At 38.5% G+C, this 18,962-nt stretch overlaps 1 protein-coding gene across 9 annotated transcripts in view; it reads left to right on the forward strand.

The window, feature by feature from the left end:
* Positions 1–18,962, forward strand: part of ZMYM6 (zinc finger MYM-type containing 6) — a 72,040-nt gene that overhangs the window by 11,253 nt on the left and 41,825 nt on the right. For 8 of the 9 annotated variants that reach the window (XM_066269684.1, XM_066269689.1, XM_066269685.1 and 5 more), the window contains 4 exons: positions 11,989–12,073; positions 12,911–13,163; positions 17,453–17,627; positions 17,726–17,917. In XM_066269684.1, the coding sequence (XP_066125781.1) occupies positions 11,989–12,073; positions 12,911–13,163; positions 17,453–17,627; positions 17,726–17,917 (705 nt within the window). The remainder of the gene's footprint in view (positions 1–11,988; positions 12,074–12,910; positions 13,164–17,452; positions 17,628–17,725; positions 17,918–18,962) is intronic. The other variant, XM_066269688.1, reaches the window with a different exon arrangement.

The following is an 18,962-nucleotide window of genomic DNA, read 5'->3' on the forward strand; positions in this document are numbered from 1 at the left end:
TATTTGGATTATTTTAGTTCTGTGAAATGTGCCATTGGTATTTGAATAGGAATTGAGTTGAATGTATAGATTGCTTTGAGTAGTATGAACATTTTAATGATGTTAATTTTTTCTACTCGTGAACTCAGTATATACTTCCACTTATTTGCATCTTCTTCCATTTTTTTCTTCAATATCTTATAATTTTCTGAGTACAGGCCTTTACCTTCTTGGTTAAATTTTTTCCTAGGTACCTTATTTATTTATTTATTTAGATGCAATTGTAAATGGGATTTTCTTAATTTCTTTTTCTGATATAGTTCATTATTGATATATAAAAATGCAACTGATTTATGAGTATTAATTTTGTATCCAGCTAATTTACTGAATTTATCAATTCTAGTAGGTTTTTTGGTGGAGTCTTTAGGGTTTTCTATATACAGGTCTTGTCATCTGTAAATAATAACAGAATTACTATTTTTTTTTCAAATTGGATGCCTATTATTTCTTTTTCTTGTCTGATTGCTGTGGCTAGGACTTCCAGAACTGTATTAATAAGAGTAGTGAAAGTAGACATCCCTGTCTTTTTCCTAATCTTAAAGGAAAAATGCTATACTTTTTTTTAAAATTTTTATTTATTTTATTTATTTATTCATTTTTAGAGAGGAGAGGGAGAGACAGAGAGAGAGAGAAGGGGGGGAGGAGCTGGAAGCATTAACTCCCATATGTGCCTTGACCAGGCAAGCCCAGGGTTTCGAACCAGCGACCTCAGCATTTCCAGGTCAACGCTTTATCCACTGCGCCACCACAGGTCAGGCAAAACGTTATACTTTTAGTGATCCTGTTCTGCTCAGAGTTTTTATCATAAATGGATGCTGGATTTTATCAAATGCTTTTTCTTCATCTATTGATGTGATCATATGATTTTTATCCTTCATTTCATTTATGTGGTGTATCACATTAATTGAGTTGCAGATATTGTACCAACATGAATCACCAGAATAAATCCCACTTGATCATGGTATACAGTGTTTTTCAACCACTGGTCTGCAGACTGGTGCCAGTCCACCAAAAATTTCATAGCAGTCCGTGAAAGAGTTAACCACTTGATGTGTGAAGAAACCACTGGTGTACATTCTTTCTAATGTATTGCTGAATTCGGTTTGCTAATATCTTGTTGAGGATTCTTGCATCTATATTCATCAGGGGTATTGCCCTGTAATTTTCTTTCTTCATATTGTCTTTATCTGGTTTGGAATTAGGATAATGCTGGCCTTGTAAAATGAGCTTGGGAATCTTCCCTCCTCCTGAATTTTTTGGAATGGATTGTGCCACTCTTCTCCTAGTGACCCTGTTCTGAACTCCAGAATTGTTTTTCCCATCCTGTGTCTCCCCACGTCATAGACAATCTGTTGCCTGGTTCCAGTGAATTATCTTTTTCAGTGTTCATGAGTCTGGTAAAAGGTTTATCAATCTTGTTATCTTTTCTAAGAACTAGCTCTTGGTTTCATTGATTCTTTTTTGAATTGTTGTAGACTTGATTTTATTTCTTCTTTGATCTTTACTCACTTTAGGCTTTGTTTTTTGTTCTTTTTCTAGTTCCGTAGGTGTAAGGTTAGATTGAGAGTTTTCTTGCTTCTTGAGGTAGGCCTGTATTGCTATGAATGTCCCTCTTAGGACTGTCTTTGCTGTATCCTGTAGATTTTGTGTTGTGTATTCATTTTCATTTGTCTCAAGGTAACTTTTGATTTCTTCCTTGATCTCATTGTCAACCCATTTATTGTTTAGTAACATGTTATTTGGTCTGATGTGTCGGTGTGATCAGTTTTTTCTTGTAATTCATTTCTAGTTTCATAACATTGTGGTCAGAGAAGATGCTTACTATGATTTCAGTGTTCTTGAATTTACTAAGGTTTGTTTTGTTTTCTAACATGTTGTCTATCCTAGAGAATGTTTCCTGTGTTTTTGAAAAGAACGTATATTCTGCTGCTATGGGGTGAAATGCTCTGAAAATACCAATTAAATTAATCTGGTCTAGTGTGTCATTTAAGGCTACTGTTTCCTTTTTCATTTTTTTGTCTGGAAGATCTATTCATTGATGTCAGTGGGTTTTAAAATCTATGACTATATTTTTGTCACTCTCTTCTTTTATGTCCATCAAGATTTGCTTTAATTAAAAAAGATAAAAATTTAGAAAGATATGCTTTATATATTTAGGTTCTTCTATGTTAGATGTATAAATGTTTACAAGGGTTTTATCCTCTTATTAGATTGGTTGCTTTAGCATTATGTAATGTCGTTTTTTCGTTCTTTGTCTCTTATTATAGTCTTTTCTTTTTTTATTCTTTTTTTTTTTTAGTGAGAAAGAGGGACAGACAGGAACAGAGAGGAAAGGAGAGAGATGAGAAGTATCAACTCATAGTTGCAGCATCTTAGTTGTTCATTGATTGCTCTCTCGTATTTTCCTTGACCCAGGTCTACAGCTGATCCATTGACCCCTTGCTCAAGCCAGTGACCATGGGCTCAAGCCATTGACCTTGGGCTTCAAGCCAGTGATCTTTGGGCTCAAGCCAGCAACCATAGAGTCATGTGTATGATCCCATGCTCGCCAGCGACCATGCGCTCAAGCTGGCAACTTCAGGGTTTCGAACCTGGGTCTTCAGTGTCCCAGGCTGATGCTCTATCCACTGCACTACCACCTGGTTAGGCCTTATAGCCTTTGTTTTTAAGTCTATTTTGTCTGATACAAGTATTGTTACCCTAATTTTTTTTTATTACCATTCACATGAAATTTTTTTTCTTTTTTTTTTGTATTTTTCTGAAGCTGGAAACGGGGAGGCAGTCAGACAGACTCCCACATGCGCCCAACTGGGATCCACCCGGCACGCCCACCAGGGGGCGATGCTCTGCCCATCCGGGGCGTTGCTCTGTTGAGGCCAAGGAGCCATCCCCAGCACCCGGGCCATCTTTTGCTCCAATGGAGCCTTGGCTGCGGGAGGGGAAGAGAGAGACAGAGAGGAAGGAGAAGGGGAGGGGTGGAGAAGCAGATGGGTGCCTCTCCTGTGTGCCCTGGCTGGGAATCGAACCCGGGACTTCTGCACGCCAGGCCGATGCTGTACCACTGAGCCAACTGGCCAGGGCCCCACATGAAATTTTTTTTTTCATCATTTTACTTTAAGTCTGTGTGTTTTCATTTTTAGGTGAGTCTGTTGTAGACAGAATATGGGTATTGTTTTCTTATCCATTCAGTTACTCTGTTTTTTTATTGGAGCATTTAATCTGTATACATTTAAAGTAATTACTGATATGTATGTATCACCATTTTTTTCTTTATAACTATGTCCCCCTCCCCTTTTTTTTTATTCTTCTTAAGACCCTTTAACATTTCGTGTAATACTGATTATGTGGTATTGAACTCCTTCAGCTTTTTCTTGTCTGGGAAGCTCTTTATTTCTCTGATTTTAAAGATTTTTTTTTAATTTATTGATTTCAGCAAGAGAGGAAAGGGGAGAGAGAGACAAGAACATCAATCTGTTCCTGTACATACCCTGACTGGGTATTTAACTGGCAACCTCTACGCTTCAGGCCAATGCTCTTACCAATGGAGCTATCCAGCCAGGGCTATTTCTCCAATTTTAAATGATAGCATTGCTGGGTAGAGTAGTCTTGGTTGTAGGTCCTTGCTTTTCATTACTTTGAATATTTCATGTCAGTTCCTTGTGGCCTTATGGGAGCTTCCTTGTAGGTAACTAGCTGTCTTTCTTATGCTGCTCTTAAGATTCTCTCTTTGTCTTTAACCTTGGCCATTTTAATTATGATGTGTCTTGGTGTGGGTCTGTTTGGGTTCGTTTTGATTGAGACTCTGGACTTCCTGGACAGGTGTGTCTTTTTCCTTGACCAGGTTAGGAAGGAAAGTTTCCAGTCATTATTTCTTCAAATAGATTCTCGATTCCTTTTCCTCTCTTTTTTTTTTCTTCTGGTAGCCCTATGATGCAGATGTTGTTATGCTTCATGTTATCCCAGAGATCCCTTAGATCTTCCTCACTTTTAAAATTCTTTTTTTGTTGTTGTTGTTGCTCTGTTAGGGTGTTTTCTATTATCTTGTCCTCTAAATTGTTGATTCAGTCTTCTGCTTCATCTAACCTGCTGTTAATTCCTTGTAGTGTATTCTTCATTTCAGATATTGTACTCTTTATTTCTGACTGGTTCTTTTTTATGGTTTCTTTGTCCTTTTTAATGTTTACTATCTTTTCATTTAGGTTCTTGCTGAGATCATTCATTCTTCCTCTAAGTTCCTTGAGTATCCTTAGAACCATTGTGTTTTTTTGTTTGGGGTTTTTTTTGTATTTTTCTGAAGTTGGAAACGGAGAGGCAGTCAGACAGACTCCCACATGCGCCCATCTGGGGCATCGCTCTGCTGCAATCAGAGCCATTCTAGCGCCTGAGGCAGAGGCCACAGAGCCATCCTCAGCGCCCAGGCAAACTTTGCTCCAGTGGAGCCTTGGCTGCGGGAGGGGAAGAGAGAGACAGAGAGGAAGGAGAGGAGGAGGGGTGAAGAAGCAGATGGGTGCTTCTCCTGTGTGACCTGGCTGGAAATCGAACCCGGGACTCTTGCACACCAGGCCGATGCTCTGCCACTGAGCTAACTGGCTAGGGCAGAACCATTGTTTTGAACTCTGAATCTGGTAGCTTGGTTCCTTCTGTTGCATTTAGTTCTTTTTCTGAGAATTTTTCTTACTCTTTCATCTGGGAGATATTTCTTTGCTTTCCCATTTTGTCTGCCTTTTTGTATCTATCTCTGTGTATTAGGTAGATCTGCTATGTCTTCCAATTTTTTATTTTTATTTTTTTTATTTATTTATTTTTTTCATTTTTTCATTTTTCTGAAGCTGGAAACGGGGAGAGACAGTCAGACAGACTCCCGCATGCGCCCGACCGGGATCCACCCGGCACGCCCACCAGGGGCGACGCTCTGCCCACCAGGGGGCGATGCTCTGCCCATCCTGGGCGTCGCCATATTGCGACCAGAGCCACTCTAGCGCCTGAGGCAGAGGCCACAGAGCCATCCCCAGCGCCCGGGCCATCTCTGCTCCAATGGAGCCTTGGCTGCGGGAGGGGAAGAGAGAGACAGAGAGGAAAGCGCGGCGGAGGGGTGGAGAAGCAAATGGGCGCTTCTCCTGTGTGCCCTGGCCGGGAATCGAACCCGGGTCCTCCGCACGCTAGGCCGACGCTCTACCGCTGAGCCAACCGGCCAGGGCCGTCTTCCAATTTTGATAGTGGTTTTATGTTGTGTTTTGTGGGGCTTAGTGGCATGCAGTCTTCCTGATGCTCCAGGAATGTCTCTTGTGTGCGTTATGTGAATTCTCCTCTTGTAGTTGTCTTGAATGCTATTGGTCTTTCTGTGAGTGGGGTTAACCCTCCGGCTGGTTGGTTATGAGGATTGCCCCAACCACAATGTATGAGCCACTGTAGTGGCTGCCCCTTTGAAGCAGAGTTGGCCTCAGCAGGGTGTGGTGCCTGCCAGGATCTCCCTTTGTATGTGCTATTTGTGTGACTAATTGGGTAGTGCGCTGGTGTGGTCTGAAGCCCACCATTGCTTTTGTTGGTGTGGGTCCACTTGAAAGGGACTCTGGTGCAGGCCAATGTCAGACGCTGCCTGTAACCAGCCTTGGGCTACTTGTCTGGCACTACCAAGTGATCTGCAGTTCGTGGCTGCATCTGCTGGGTCTGAGTATACATGGGAGGGGATAAGCTGTGTACAAAGGTTGTCCTCCATCAGCTCCAAGCCCTGGTGATTATTTTAGTAATAAAGCAGGAAGAGAATAGATTTAAGATATTTAGGTAGAATTAAACTTAAAAGATAGGCTCTGAGGTATTAGAGTTAAGGAATACTTACAAGTTTCTGATCTCAATAAGTTGAATGATGATCCATAACATTGAGAGACTAGGAACAGGATACTAGGGGAAGTATAGTTTGGGATCTGTTGTGTTTAAGCGGCCAGTAGAACCTTCAGGTGTTAATTTGCACTGGGGGACATTTGTACATATGGATTTGGTATGTAGAAATTAAAGGGTGATCTACCTGTATGAGTTGTGTAGCCAGATAAAATACAGAATGCCTGGTTAAATTTGATGGTCAAGTAAACAATGATTATTTTATTTTATTTTATTTATTTATTTTTTTTTTTACAGAGGCAGAGATAGACAGGGACAGACAGACAGGAACCGAGAGAGATGAGAAGCATCAATCATTAGTTTTTCGTTGCGCGTTGCAACTTCTTAGTTGTTCATTGATTGCTTTCTCATATGTCCCTTGACCGCAGGCCTTCAGCAGACCAAGTAACCCCTTGCTGGAGCCAGCGACCTTGGGTCCAAGCTGGTGAGCTTTTTGCTCAAGCCAGATGAGCCTGAGCTCAAGCTGGCGATCTCGGGGTCTCGAACCTGGGTCCTTCTGCATCCCAGTCCGACGCTCTATCCATTGCGCCACCACCTGGTCAGGCTAAACTATGATTATTTTATATAAGTATGTTGTATATAGAATATTTGAAACATAGTTATACTAAAAATTTGTTTTTTTATCCAGAATTCAAATTTAATTGTGTATTTTAGATTCTTACTTGCTAAAATAAATCTGGTACCCTATATGAGTGACAGTTGAAGTCTTGAATGTGAATATGATTGTTCAGGGAACATGAATAGGGAGAGGAGAGTACCATTAAGGATAAAAAGTTGGGAACCGGATTAATTTAGGGGTTCAAATTGACTTCAAAGTAGTCCCCCAACCAGCAGTCTCAGCATTACACGAGAACTTGTTAGGAATGTATGTTCTTTGGGCCCCACTCCAGACCTACTGAATTAGAATCTCGTGGCCTGAAGCTCAACAATCTATGTCTTAACAAGACCTTCAGGGGCTTCTGATGCTACTGAATTTGGGAACCATTGACTTTAGGGGTGTATAAAAAGATCAATGAAGAATACTAAGATGTACTAATGAAATAAAGTAATAGAACTGGAAGACAATAGAATCATTTACTCATTTACTCTCAGATTTATCTGAGATAATAAGACCTAAAAGTGTTAATTGGATTAGGACATTGTAAGATGATTGATCGTTTTTAGTTTATTGATCACTGGGGAACAAAATTTTTGTTGCATCCACAAAAACACTTGTTCTTACCTAATTTGAATATGCTGAACTCAAATCTGACATTAGTTTTTCTCTGTAAGCTACAGTTTTTCTGCAATTCAAGATTTTAGGTTTTCATCTTACTGTAAAATTTTCAACATTTAGTTTAACATAATGAAGTAGAATGTTTTCTTGGGCACCATCTTTGTGAAAATATAATAATTTATATAATGCAGTAAATACACTAATACACTAAAAGATATGATTGCATCAGAATTTGTCTAGAATTTTGAAACAGAACATATTAAAACATTTTAATCATAAAATTTGCACAAAACTTAAATTCTATTCAGGCAAAAATTTGTGTTTGTAGCTCCTGTGTTTGTGTACTTGTTGTGGACAATCTCGTTTGATGCTCAAGCAGTAGTTTGCTCATCACTAACAGCTCCAAGATTTTCAGGAAACTTATCAAGGTGACTGTTCAGGAAGTGAATCTTAATGCTCATGTTCCATTCAATGTTGCGGAAAGCCAACAGCATCATTTGAACCAGAAGTTCATAATTTTCTGCTTTTTTGTTGTCAAAGAAGTTCTTTGTAACTGACACAAAAGACTGCCATGCTGCTTTTTCCTCCTTATTCATCTTCCTGGAAAATTCTTCATCACATATGAGGGTTTGATTTGAAGTCCATCAAATACACCTGATTTTATCTTTTCGAAAGACAAGGCAGGAAAAGCAGAAATAATATGTTGAAAGCATTCACTTTCTCTGTTCAAAGCCTGAAGAAACTGCTTCATTAAGCCAAGTTTGATGTGAAGTGGGGGAAAAATGATCCTGTCTTGATTAACTACAGGTTCATTCACAATATTTTGCATCCCTATTTTCAGAGCTTCACGTTTTGGCCACTCCTTCGTGTCCAGTGTTTCTCCTGAGCTTTGCTGTCCCACAAACACAGAAAGCAAAGATACTTTGTGAAACCTCTCTGTTGTCCTAACAGAAAATTTATCATTTTAAGATCCGTACAAATGATCCAGTTATGCTCCTCATACTTCAGAAAGTCGAGGACAATTTTTATGTCATTCTTACTAAGTCATTCAATTCGGGTTGGCTAAACTGCTGAGGGGTTAATGACTGCTTGGCATCAGAAGAAGACCCTTCAGATTCTACAACCATTTCCTCATGCATTTTATCAAAACACACTTGATCACCATGTTTACTTTCTTCATCCTTAGAAGAAATAAAACCATTGAAAACTGGAACCGAAGTGTCTCAGAGTGTGGGATAGGTCATATTGCTGAAGGAATATTAGGATATGCGATCGTATGCTGTTTTTGCTTGCCAATGCCCTTTGTATGGATCAGACAGAAATAACAGTCACTGCTGTGGTCATTAGGTTCATGCTAAACCATGGGAATACCAAAAGGCATTCCTTTGCATTTTCCTTTTGTCCAGCCACGAAGCACTTCCTCACAATTATAACATACAATATGAGGAGCCCAATTCTTGTCTTGATCGCCAAGGGGAACTTGAAAATAGGCAATATATGCACGTGTCACAAATGATGAAATATTGCACCTTTGACATAAAGTGTGTAACAGCCACATATATAACAGAAGGTGTCAGGACTATTCTTACATTGACGCCTACTCGAAGAAGCCATGATTCAATCTTAAACAAAATAAGAGGGTGCTTTTTATCAGATAATAATTTTTTACATTTCAAAACAACTACAATTATGTAAAAATGATGTTTGTAAAACATTAATTGCCTTGTGGTTATGTTTAATCCAAGAGTCGTTGCCCTTTAACTCCAATATAAAAACCAATGCATGCCATTAACTGTAACAAAAAGAAATTAAAATTGCATAAATACTAGAGCATGCACCAAAAAATGGATTTCAGATTTGGAATCAACGATGCAGAAATAAATAGAAAGTTTTAAAACCTCATGCAACTGAAAATGAAAAAAAAAAAAAGTTTCTTATTGTTATCTTAAGACAGTTTCAGTTGAAGCAGTAGTTGGGGTCTGGGGGAAATCAAAGTGAAGAAGTAGAGAAAGAATAGAGTACTTTTTCTCTGGTTTTAAAGGAAGAGAGAAGAGAGGGCAGTAGTTCCTTTCCTTAGGGAATAGGTTCCTTATGTAAACCCAAGAAAGGAGATACCTACCTAGTGGGGCTCCTGTTGGCTAATTAGGCTCAAATTTAAAACAGCCTAGTAGCCATTTCTAAACGGGGGCCTCTCTAGGAAGCAGGGCTTCAAGGAGAAGCCTGCACTGAACTGTGTGTCTTTGGCACTTAACACCCTGTCTGCACCATGTTCCTGTAGTCTGAGCTAACCCTTTTAAAGGAATTCCTGGAATTGTATTTCAGTTAATAGGACTGAGATTTCCCCATCTGATTGGACCTTTGCAGCTATATCTCCATCAGCATCTTCGTTGACCATTCACTGACCAATCAGGACAGTTCCTTTCAGACCAACCAAACTGTGAGGATTTGAAGTTCTCATTTGCATGAGGGTGGACCAATCAGGGACCAGGGGTAGGAACTTTCTCTATATAAATCAGCTCCCTTCTGGCTTGGGGAGTGCACTTTCACTTTCCAATGATGACCTTAGAGTGTTTCCTGGTGAAGAGGCTGGAGAGGGTCACAGTGCAGCTATGCTGTTTCATAACTGAGCTCTAACACTATTGAGCTGTTCCACAGCCATGCTGTATCATAGTTGAGCTGTTTGCACTAAAAGCCTACACTCCAATTGGGAACCCTGTTAGCGTTGAATTGGTGCCAACAACCATTTATTAATGCTTATAAGCTGAGGGGGAAAAACCAATATGGAGGTGAAGAGAGGCTTCTGAAGATACACAAAGACAGTATGGAGTGCTGAAAGGAGAGAGAAAGGGATCTTGAACATAAGCACTGCTTTAGCTAAAGCACTGTGTTCGCCATGGAAGAAGCTTGTCTTTTTCTGTAAGATAGGAGGACAGTTTGCTCATCAATTTATAGGCATGGTGCAAGGGGTTTCAGGATGTTGAGAGAATTCTTACTTAGTTATTCCTTCTTTTTTCTTGGTGAAATTGAAAGGTCGTTGTGAGCAGGAAATATGTGGGGATGGAATTTATGAGTGATGAAGGTTTGGAACAGGTACTTTGTGAAGTAAAAGGAACTGACTAGCGAAATGTAACAGGCATATTAGGAAAAAAAATCAGAGATTGAGTTGGAGATAAGGCAAAGGAATTTTTTATTGTATCTTAAGTGTTCTTTTTAGTAAGTTGAAGGAGGTGGATATAGGTTCTTTTAACTTCTTTTTGCAAGTGTCAATGTTAAGTGTAATGTTTAAGAACATCCACTTTGGATTGAATGGAATTGGAGTCATTTATTCAACAAATACTTATTAAATACTATAGTTATGAAAAGAATAATAAGATCTAGCATTTTTGTATGTAAGTCATGCTTAACTTTTGGCTAACTGTAAGGCATCATGCTACGTTACTTGTATTAAATCATTTATCCCTCATAATGGTTCTATGGGTTAGATAATATTTCTATTTTATAGATAAAAGATACTGAAACTGAGAAAGATTAAATGACTTGAGTCAAGATCGCATCTGTTTCTGTCTGCTGTCTGATTCCATAGACTTCTCTGTTGTGTTATGTTGACTGTGGTGGGTGTTGAGTGTATAGATGTAGAAAAACACAAGTGGTCCCTATCCATAGTGGACACGGTCCTTTCAGTGTAGTATGTGTGAGTAGGGTTGAAGGAAGGGTGTTAGGTCTTAAACAAATTATCACCCAAATTAATATGAAATGTTGTATTATCACACGTATAGTGAGCAAAAGGGAGATGTGAGGGATTGGAACAGGGAAACAATTTCAATTGCGGGCCAAGGTGTGAATTCATTATAGTAATTATGCTTTGTTGTATTTTTACATCTATGGGGGAGATAGCATGGATTTTGAAACAAAGATACTTGGTTTTGATTCCCATCTGAACACTTAGTATCTTTGTGACCTTGGACAATGCTAAACATCTATCCCTAAGCTTCACTTTCCTCATTTTTAAAGAAGGTTTCATTGACCCTGGTCGGTTGACTCAATGGATAGAGCATCGTCATGGTTTTGATCCAGGGTACATATGAGAAGCAGCCAGTGAGTGCACAACTAAATGGAACAACTAAGTGGAACAGCGAATTAATGCTTCTTTCCCTCTTTCTCTCTCCCTCCCCTGCCCCTCTCAAATCAATGGAAAAGTTAAAATACAACTACTATAATTATTTTGAAATATGTAAGGCTATTTTGACACCCCTCCCCAAATTAGGATGATTGTGATCTCAGAATAGAGAGTCTTTTACAAGATAGGAGATGTATTTTTAAATTTTTGTTTCATGATTATATTTTATTTAAAAATATAGGTTAAGGGTAAATCTAATTTGAGCTGTGATGATTTTATGTATAATGAGCAGACTGCACTGAAACGCTTGTGTCTTTTTTGTTATTAATAGATATGACAGCATATAAATCTCTTGGCTAAAATTAGTAATTTTATAAACTCTATATTATTCAGATTGAATTTAATTTCTTGCTCCTTTCTAAACACACCCTAAGAAAAGGCTAGTGCTCAGCATTGAAAAGCTGTGTATTACTTCTGTATATGAAGATTACATTAGAAAGGTATCTATAACCATTATAAAATATTTTCCAATTCTGAAATATTTTTTATAAAGGTTAAATCTAGTCTAATAACTTGTATATTTTGACTTATGAGGTAGTTGTAAAAATGATTATAATTAGAATGTAGAAGAGATATGACAGAGTTATTTTTTGCTTGAATTTCTAGTTAACTTAGATACTAACACTATATTCATTTCTCTCTCTCTTTTTTTTTCTTTAAGGAGTATGAACATGCCCCAAAGCCAGAAACTCAAGAAAGTGAACTGAAAATTAGTGCTGTGTTTTCAGTCAGTGATAGTCCTCTTGGTAAGAAATAGAATTGCAAAAGTTAATTAGGATTAATATTTGTTATATACTGACTAGTAGAATTTGAGGAAAGTACCTCCTTATGTAAGTTTTTTCTCTCTTTAAATAAAACAAAACAGTGCTTTCAAACTGGGTTGCTGGTCTTGTCCAGCATTTAAAAAGTAGAATAGAGGCTCTGGCCAGTGGCTCAGTGAAGAGCATTGGCCTGGTGTATGGTCCAGATTCGATTCTTGGTCAGGGCACACAGGAGAAGCCACCATTTGCTTCTCTCCCTTTCCCTCTCTTGCCCTCCCTCCTGCTCTTCTCTCTCTCTTCCCCTCCTGCACCCAGCGGCTCAATTAGTTCGAGTGTTGGCCCCAGGCACAGAGGATAGCTTGGTTGGTCTGAGCGCAATAGCCTCAGGCACTAAAAATAGCTCAGTACTTGAGCATTGGCCCCAGACTGGGTTGTCAGGTGGATTCTGGTTGGGTCTTGTTGGGGCGCATGTAGGAGTATGCCTTACTATCTCCCCTCCTCTCACCTAAAAAAAAAAAAAGTTGAATAGAGTAAGATTGTATCAGAGTGTGATGCATATAATTGGGAAACATATATCATGGAACTGCTTCTTATTAAATTATATTCACATACATGCATACACATATATGAATGTGCATGTGTCTTGGGTCATAATGTGAAATGTAGTTTTTATTGCAGGTCATGGTTTCAAAAGTTCAAAATCCCCTGGAGTGATTGTTGCCTCATTCATATTAGATTTTAAGACTGAGGGAATTGTTCTAAAAATAGAGAATGTGTATGTGTTTGTATTGATACTAAAACTTTCTGTTTTTGTTTTTTTAGTAGCCCAACAGTTGACTCCAGACTTTCAGTTTCCTCTTACATCAAATGGTCCAAATAGATTGCTTCCTTCAGTTCCAGCTATTGCTTTGCAGGCTGTTTGTTCTGGCTGTAAAAAAATGCTTTATAAGGGGCAAACTGCGTATCAGAGGACAGGATCTACTGAGCTCTTTTGTTCTACGAGGTGCATCGCCAGATACTCTTCACCGGTCTGCCTACCGCTTCCTCCCAAGAAAACCTGCACAAACTGCTCAAAGTATAAAATTCTTAATTACATCCCTAAACTTTTTTAGTGTGTATATAGTTTAGTTGCTATTGCTACTTTAATCTCTTTAGCACATTTCTATGGAAATAACTTTTTATCTAATTTAGACATTTGCAGATTCTAAAGTTTTGTAACATTAAACAAATGACTTGGTATTAAAGGTATTGCCTAAACCAGTTTTCCTTATCTCTTTCCATTTAAATTTTACTATAGAAACTAATATCAAACGATCTATAGGAATTGTAGGACCACTTTTATATCCTGTAATTGAAGACAACCAATCAAAATTATTTATCTTGAATGTTATTGAAGTATAGAATAAAATAATCACAATAAAATAGTAGCCCTGGCCGGTTGGCTCAGTGGTAGAGCGTCAGCCTGGCGTGCAGAAGTCCTGGGTTCGATTTCCGGCCAGGGCACACAGGAGAAGCGCCCATCTGCTTCTCCACCCCTCCCCCTCTCCTTCCTCACTGTCTCTCTCTTCCCCTCCCACAGCGAGGCTCCATTGGAGCAAAGATGGCCTCTGCCCCAGGCTACAGAGTGATGGCCCGGAGGGGTAGAGCATCGCCTCCTGGTGGGCAGAGCGTTGCCCCCTGGAGGGCATGCCGGGTGGATCCTGGTTGGGCGCATGCTGGAGTCTGTCTGACTGTCTCTCCCCGTTTCCAGAAAAAAAAGAAAAACTTTAAAAAAAATAAGATCCTACTTATTAAGCATTTGTTATGTCCTAAGTGTGCCAACACTATCTCATTAAAATCTGACCAAATAGATACTATTTGCCAATTAAGAAACTGAGGCTTCAGAAAAATAAAAAAAATATATATATATAGTATATGGAAATTATTTAATTATTTTAGAAGGTAAAAACTAAATAGCTCCAATTATAATGTGTTTGTTTCTAAAAAATCCTTGTGAGCTTTGTTTGGGGTCATTGTTGGTTTAAAAATGAATTGTTTCAGAAAGAGAGAAAAATAGCAGCAAAGTCATATAAACTTCTTTTTCTACCTTAGTACCTTTGAAGAATTTGACATGTTTTGCCACTTCCTGTGGTAATGTGATTCTAGGAATACAGTGCATAGTCAGTAGTCACTAATTCAGAGCAAGAAAAGTTAAGAGCTTGGTTTTATTTTATTTTTTTTATTTATTCATTTTAGAGAGGAGAAGGAGAGACAGAGAGAGAGAGAGAGGGAGAGAGAGGAGAGAAGCTGGAAGCATCAACTCCTATATGTGCCTTGACCAGGCAAGCCCAGGGTTTCAAACCGGCAACCTCAGCATTTCCAGGTTGATGCTTTATCCACTGCGCCACCACAGGTCAGGCAAGAGCTTGGTTTTAGATCATGGCTCTATTACTTATTAGTTGTGTGGCCTTGGGCTAGTATTTCATTTTTCTAAGCCTCAGTTTCTTAATTGGCAAATAGTATCTATTTGGTCAGATTTTAATGAGATAGTGTTGGCACACTTAGGACATAACAAATGCTTAATAAGTAGGATCTTATTTTTTTTAAAGTTTTTCTTTTTTTTCTTTTTTCTTTTTTTTGTATTTTTCTGAGCTGGAAATGGGGAGAGACAGTCAGACAGACTCCCGCATGCGCCCGACCGGGATCCACCCGGCACACCCACCAGGGGGCGACGCTCTGCCCACCAGGGGGCGATGCTCTGCCCCTCCGGGGCGTTGCTCTGTTGCATCCAGAGCCATTCCAGCGCCTGAGGCAGAGGCCACAGAGCCATCCCCAGCACCTGGGCCATCTTTGCTCCAATGGAGCCCTGGCTGCGGGAGCGGAAGAGAGAGACAGAGAGGAAGGGGGGGGGTGGAGAAGCAAATGGGCACCTCTCCTATGTGCCCTGGCCAGGAATCGAACCCGGGTCCCCCGCACGCCAGGCCGATGCTCTACTGCTGAGCCAACCGGCCAGGGCCGGATCTTATTTTTTTAATAATATAATTAATATTGTGCATACTTAACATAATTTATAGGTCCCTGTTTGGTCTTTGGAGATATAGGACAGTTTCTTGATCTGCTGGGTGTGTGGGATTTAGGTATTTAAAAGTAAATGCTGAGGTCGCCGGTTCGAAACCCTGGGCTTGCCTGGTCAAGGCACATATGGGAGTTGATGCTTCCAGCTCCTCCCCCCCTTCTCTCTCTCTCTCTCTCTCTCTCTCTCTCTGTCTCTCCCTCTCCTCTCTAAAATGAATAAAAAAAAAAGTAGGTTCTGTTAAAATGGAAATCTCTAACTGAAAGGAAAGCGGAATTTTAAAATATTTTACTTAAATATTAAAGCTTAGTTTTCTTCTAAGATGCCCTTCTAATAAATACCTCACTTTAACTCCTATGTTATGCTTATGAAGCTGGTTTGGAAGAATAAATTTAGTTTTCTGATTTTAGATATACTGTTCACAAATATTAGGGGATATTTCAAAATGAATATGAAGTAATGAAATAACCCCTAATTTTTGTGAGCAGTGTAGTTTGCTTCACTATGTCAAATATCAAATGAAAACGAATTAAATTTTACACATGCAAATATATATATCTCTCTTTAAAAAAAGTCATTCATGTCAGGGACTTTTAACCACAGTTGAATAACAGTGCTGCTGTTACTCAAAAAAATTTTAAATCTTTTGATTTGGTATTACCTTCAGAGCCTATGAAACATTCCTTTAGACTAAGGTGACACATCTATCTTTTCAGCATGGGTTTGATTTTGCAAATTGCCAGAGTTGCTTGATGCCTTATTAGCTATCATAGATAGTTAAGCTGAATCACCCTTGGTTATAAAATTTAAAAATTCTTAGAGTTCTTATAAATTAAAAAGAGAAACTAAAAAAAGTGTTTGAGCCATGTTATTGTTGGAAGAGGTATGGTTTTTCTAAGATGAATATGAAATGAAGGTGTAACATTCATTTGGATGCATAAGGTTTAGAATGCATTTATATTTATGTGCACAGATTTTCAGTAAAGACATTCTCATTGGTTTACTTATATACACATTAAGCCACTGGCAGATTCACATTATTAAATAAAATTCTTTATTTAACTGTTTAAGAGAAAATTTACTTTTCAAAGTAAGTCTGTAAGCATAGCTACTTGGTTTACAAGATTCACTGTTGTATTTTTAAAGGTAGGTGAGTTTTAGAAAATTAAAGTACCTTGTTATTGTTGTTCTTTCATAGTTTATCATGGAACTGTTCTGTATAACAAAGGTACAGATTGTGAGTCAGAGTAGTGGAATGATAAATTCCATGGACTGTAGAATCTGACTGCAAGGATTTGTGTTCTGGCTTCACTGCTTACTAGCTGTATGATTGACCTTCTGATTTAGTCTCCTCATCTATAAAAATGGCAATTATAATAATACTTACCTCATAGAGTTTTTGTGACAATTAAATTGGATAATTTGAGTAAAGAAAATAATGCCTGTCACATAGTAATACTCAGTACACATTATTATAGTATATAATATTATTGCTATTATTTTTTTACTTTGTGGCCTGCACTAGTGTTTTTAATTAATAACTATTTCCTTCAGTTTTTATACTTGTCAGAAGAATGGCAAGTATAAAACTTAGCCTCTGTTTTTACTGTCAGTGCTTATTACAAGAATAAACTCTTAAAAATGACTCTAGGTTTCTTACATAATGGCTCAATTATTTGTGTTCTTTTGTCTTATTCTTGGTTCTATCCTCCAAGCCTTAAAAATCTTTTTGTCATCTCTGTCTTTGCTCTCTTCAGTTATAGCTAAATTTTATATATCATGCTAATATTTTTTAACTAATCTTTGATAGTTCACTGTTTCCCAAATCTTGCTTTTAAATTTATTTTTTCAAAATTTATTTCTTTTCTCATTCATGTTTTTACTCTTGGTAGCTATTGGCTAGTAAGAGGACAAGTGTTTCATGGTCTGGAGGTGTGGGATGGCCACTTATTCCATTAGCTCCAGTGGATGAAACTTGGATGGAGCTGTAAGCCTCACTGTTTTTGTCATGGGCATCTGGCTGGATATATTTTAAATCTAATTCTTTATACATCTATAAACTGGATATTGTGAACTCCATTTTATGCATGAGGAAATTGAGATAGTAACTGCCTCCCTCATTGTGGGAACTCAGCTGATTAAGTAACAGAACAAATCATTAAGCCCAGATTTCCAGATGCCCTAATCAGGGTCAGCCATTTTCTACTATACAATAGCTGCCCTTAGTAAATGTAGTTATTTTAGCTCACAAAGAGGAAGAAATTACAATTATGAAGAACACATTTCATTTTACCTTTGTTATTTGTTTTTAGAGACTTTTTAAATCCAAAGAATGTGATTACAACCCGATTTGAAAATTCCTCTCCTAGGACAGATTTCTGCAGCCAATCATGCCTTTCTTCTTATGAGCTAAAGAAAAAACCTGTTGTTACCATATATACCAATAGCATTTCAACTAAGTGCAGTATGTGTCAGAAGAATGCTGATGTAAGTTACATTTTACCTTTATTGGGGTTCTGTTCAAAGATCAGAGATTTTTAACTGGCTCTTCTTATTTTGTATGTGTATGTGTTTTTATTTCCTAGATTCGATTTGAAGTTAAGTATCAGAATATGGTGCATGGTCTTTGCAGTGATGCCTGTTTTTCAAAATTTCATTCTACCAACAGTCTCACCATGAACTGTTGTGAGAACTGCGGGAGCTATTGCTATAGTAGCTCTAGTTTTTGCCAGTCCCAGAAGGTTTTTACATCAACAAGTGTCACTGCATATAAGCAGGTATGAGTATCAGTCTGTTGCATATAGTTAGGCTTACCCCTTCTGAGATAGATGGCTGCATAGGGATGAAATGCCCAATAACAGAGTGAGCTCTTCCCATCAGTTGATGCTGGTATGTGATTTCTCATCCAGAAATGTTGCTAAATTCTGATACTATAAGGGTTGACTGTGGTAGTGAGATATATATATATATGTGAACTAGATCATTTTGTAAGCTCTCTTTCATGGTTATGAATTCACACATGTAATTTCATGATTTGCTATGAGTCTGAAATATGTTGTGATATATTGATAAAGAAAATCCCCATATTTATTTATTGTAAATTGACCAAAAGTCAAAAGGTAATAAAATCAGTGAAGCTAAAGCATATCTTTTCCTTTTAGGAAATATATACAGATATACATATATAAACATATATGTACACATACACACTTTTTTTTTTTTTTGAGAAAAGGGAGCGAGAGAGAGATATCAACTTGTAGTTGCGGCACATTAGTTATTCATCGATTACTTCTCATAGGTGCCTTGACCAGGGGGCTCCAGCCAAGCCCTGACCCTTTGCTCAGCAACCTTAGGCTCAAGCCAGTGACCTTGGGCCTCAAGCCAGTGACGTTTGGGTTCAAACCAGCCACTATGAGATCATGTTGATGATCCCTCATTCAAGCTGGCGACCTGCACTCAAGCTGGATGAGCCCGCACTGAAGCCAGCAACCTTGGGGGTTTGAACCTGGGACCTGAGCGTCCCAGGTTGACGCTCCATCCACTGTGTCACTAGCTACCTGGTCATGCTACTTATGGGCAAATTTTATTATTAAAACAGGCAACTCTGGCCTGACCTGTGGTGGCGCAGTAGATGAAGTGTGGACCTGGAATGCTGAGGTTGCCAGTTCAAAACCTTGGGCCTGCCTGGTCAAGGCACATATGGGAGTTGATGCTTCCTGCTCCTCCCCCCTTCTCTCTCTCTCTCTTCTCTAAAATGAATTAAAAAAACCACAGGCAATTCTGCAGGATGATATACATTAAGCATTATTTCTGTCTCCTCCT

The sequence above is a fragment of the Saccopteryx bilineata genome, chromosome 3, assembly GCF_036850765.1.
Source record: "Saccopteryx bilineata isolate mSacBil1 chromosome 3, mSacBil1_pri_phased_curated, whole genome shotgun sequence".
In the NCBI taxonomy this organism is placed as follows: Eukaryota; Metazoa; Chordata; class Mammalia; order Chiroptera; family Emballonuridae; genus Saccopteryx; species Saccopteryx bilineata.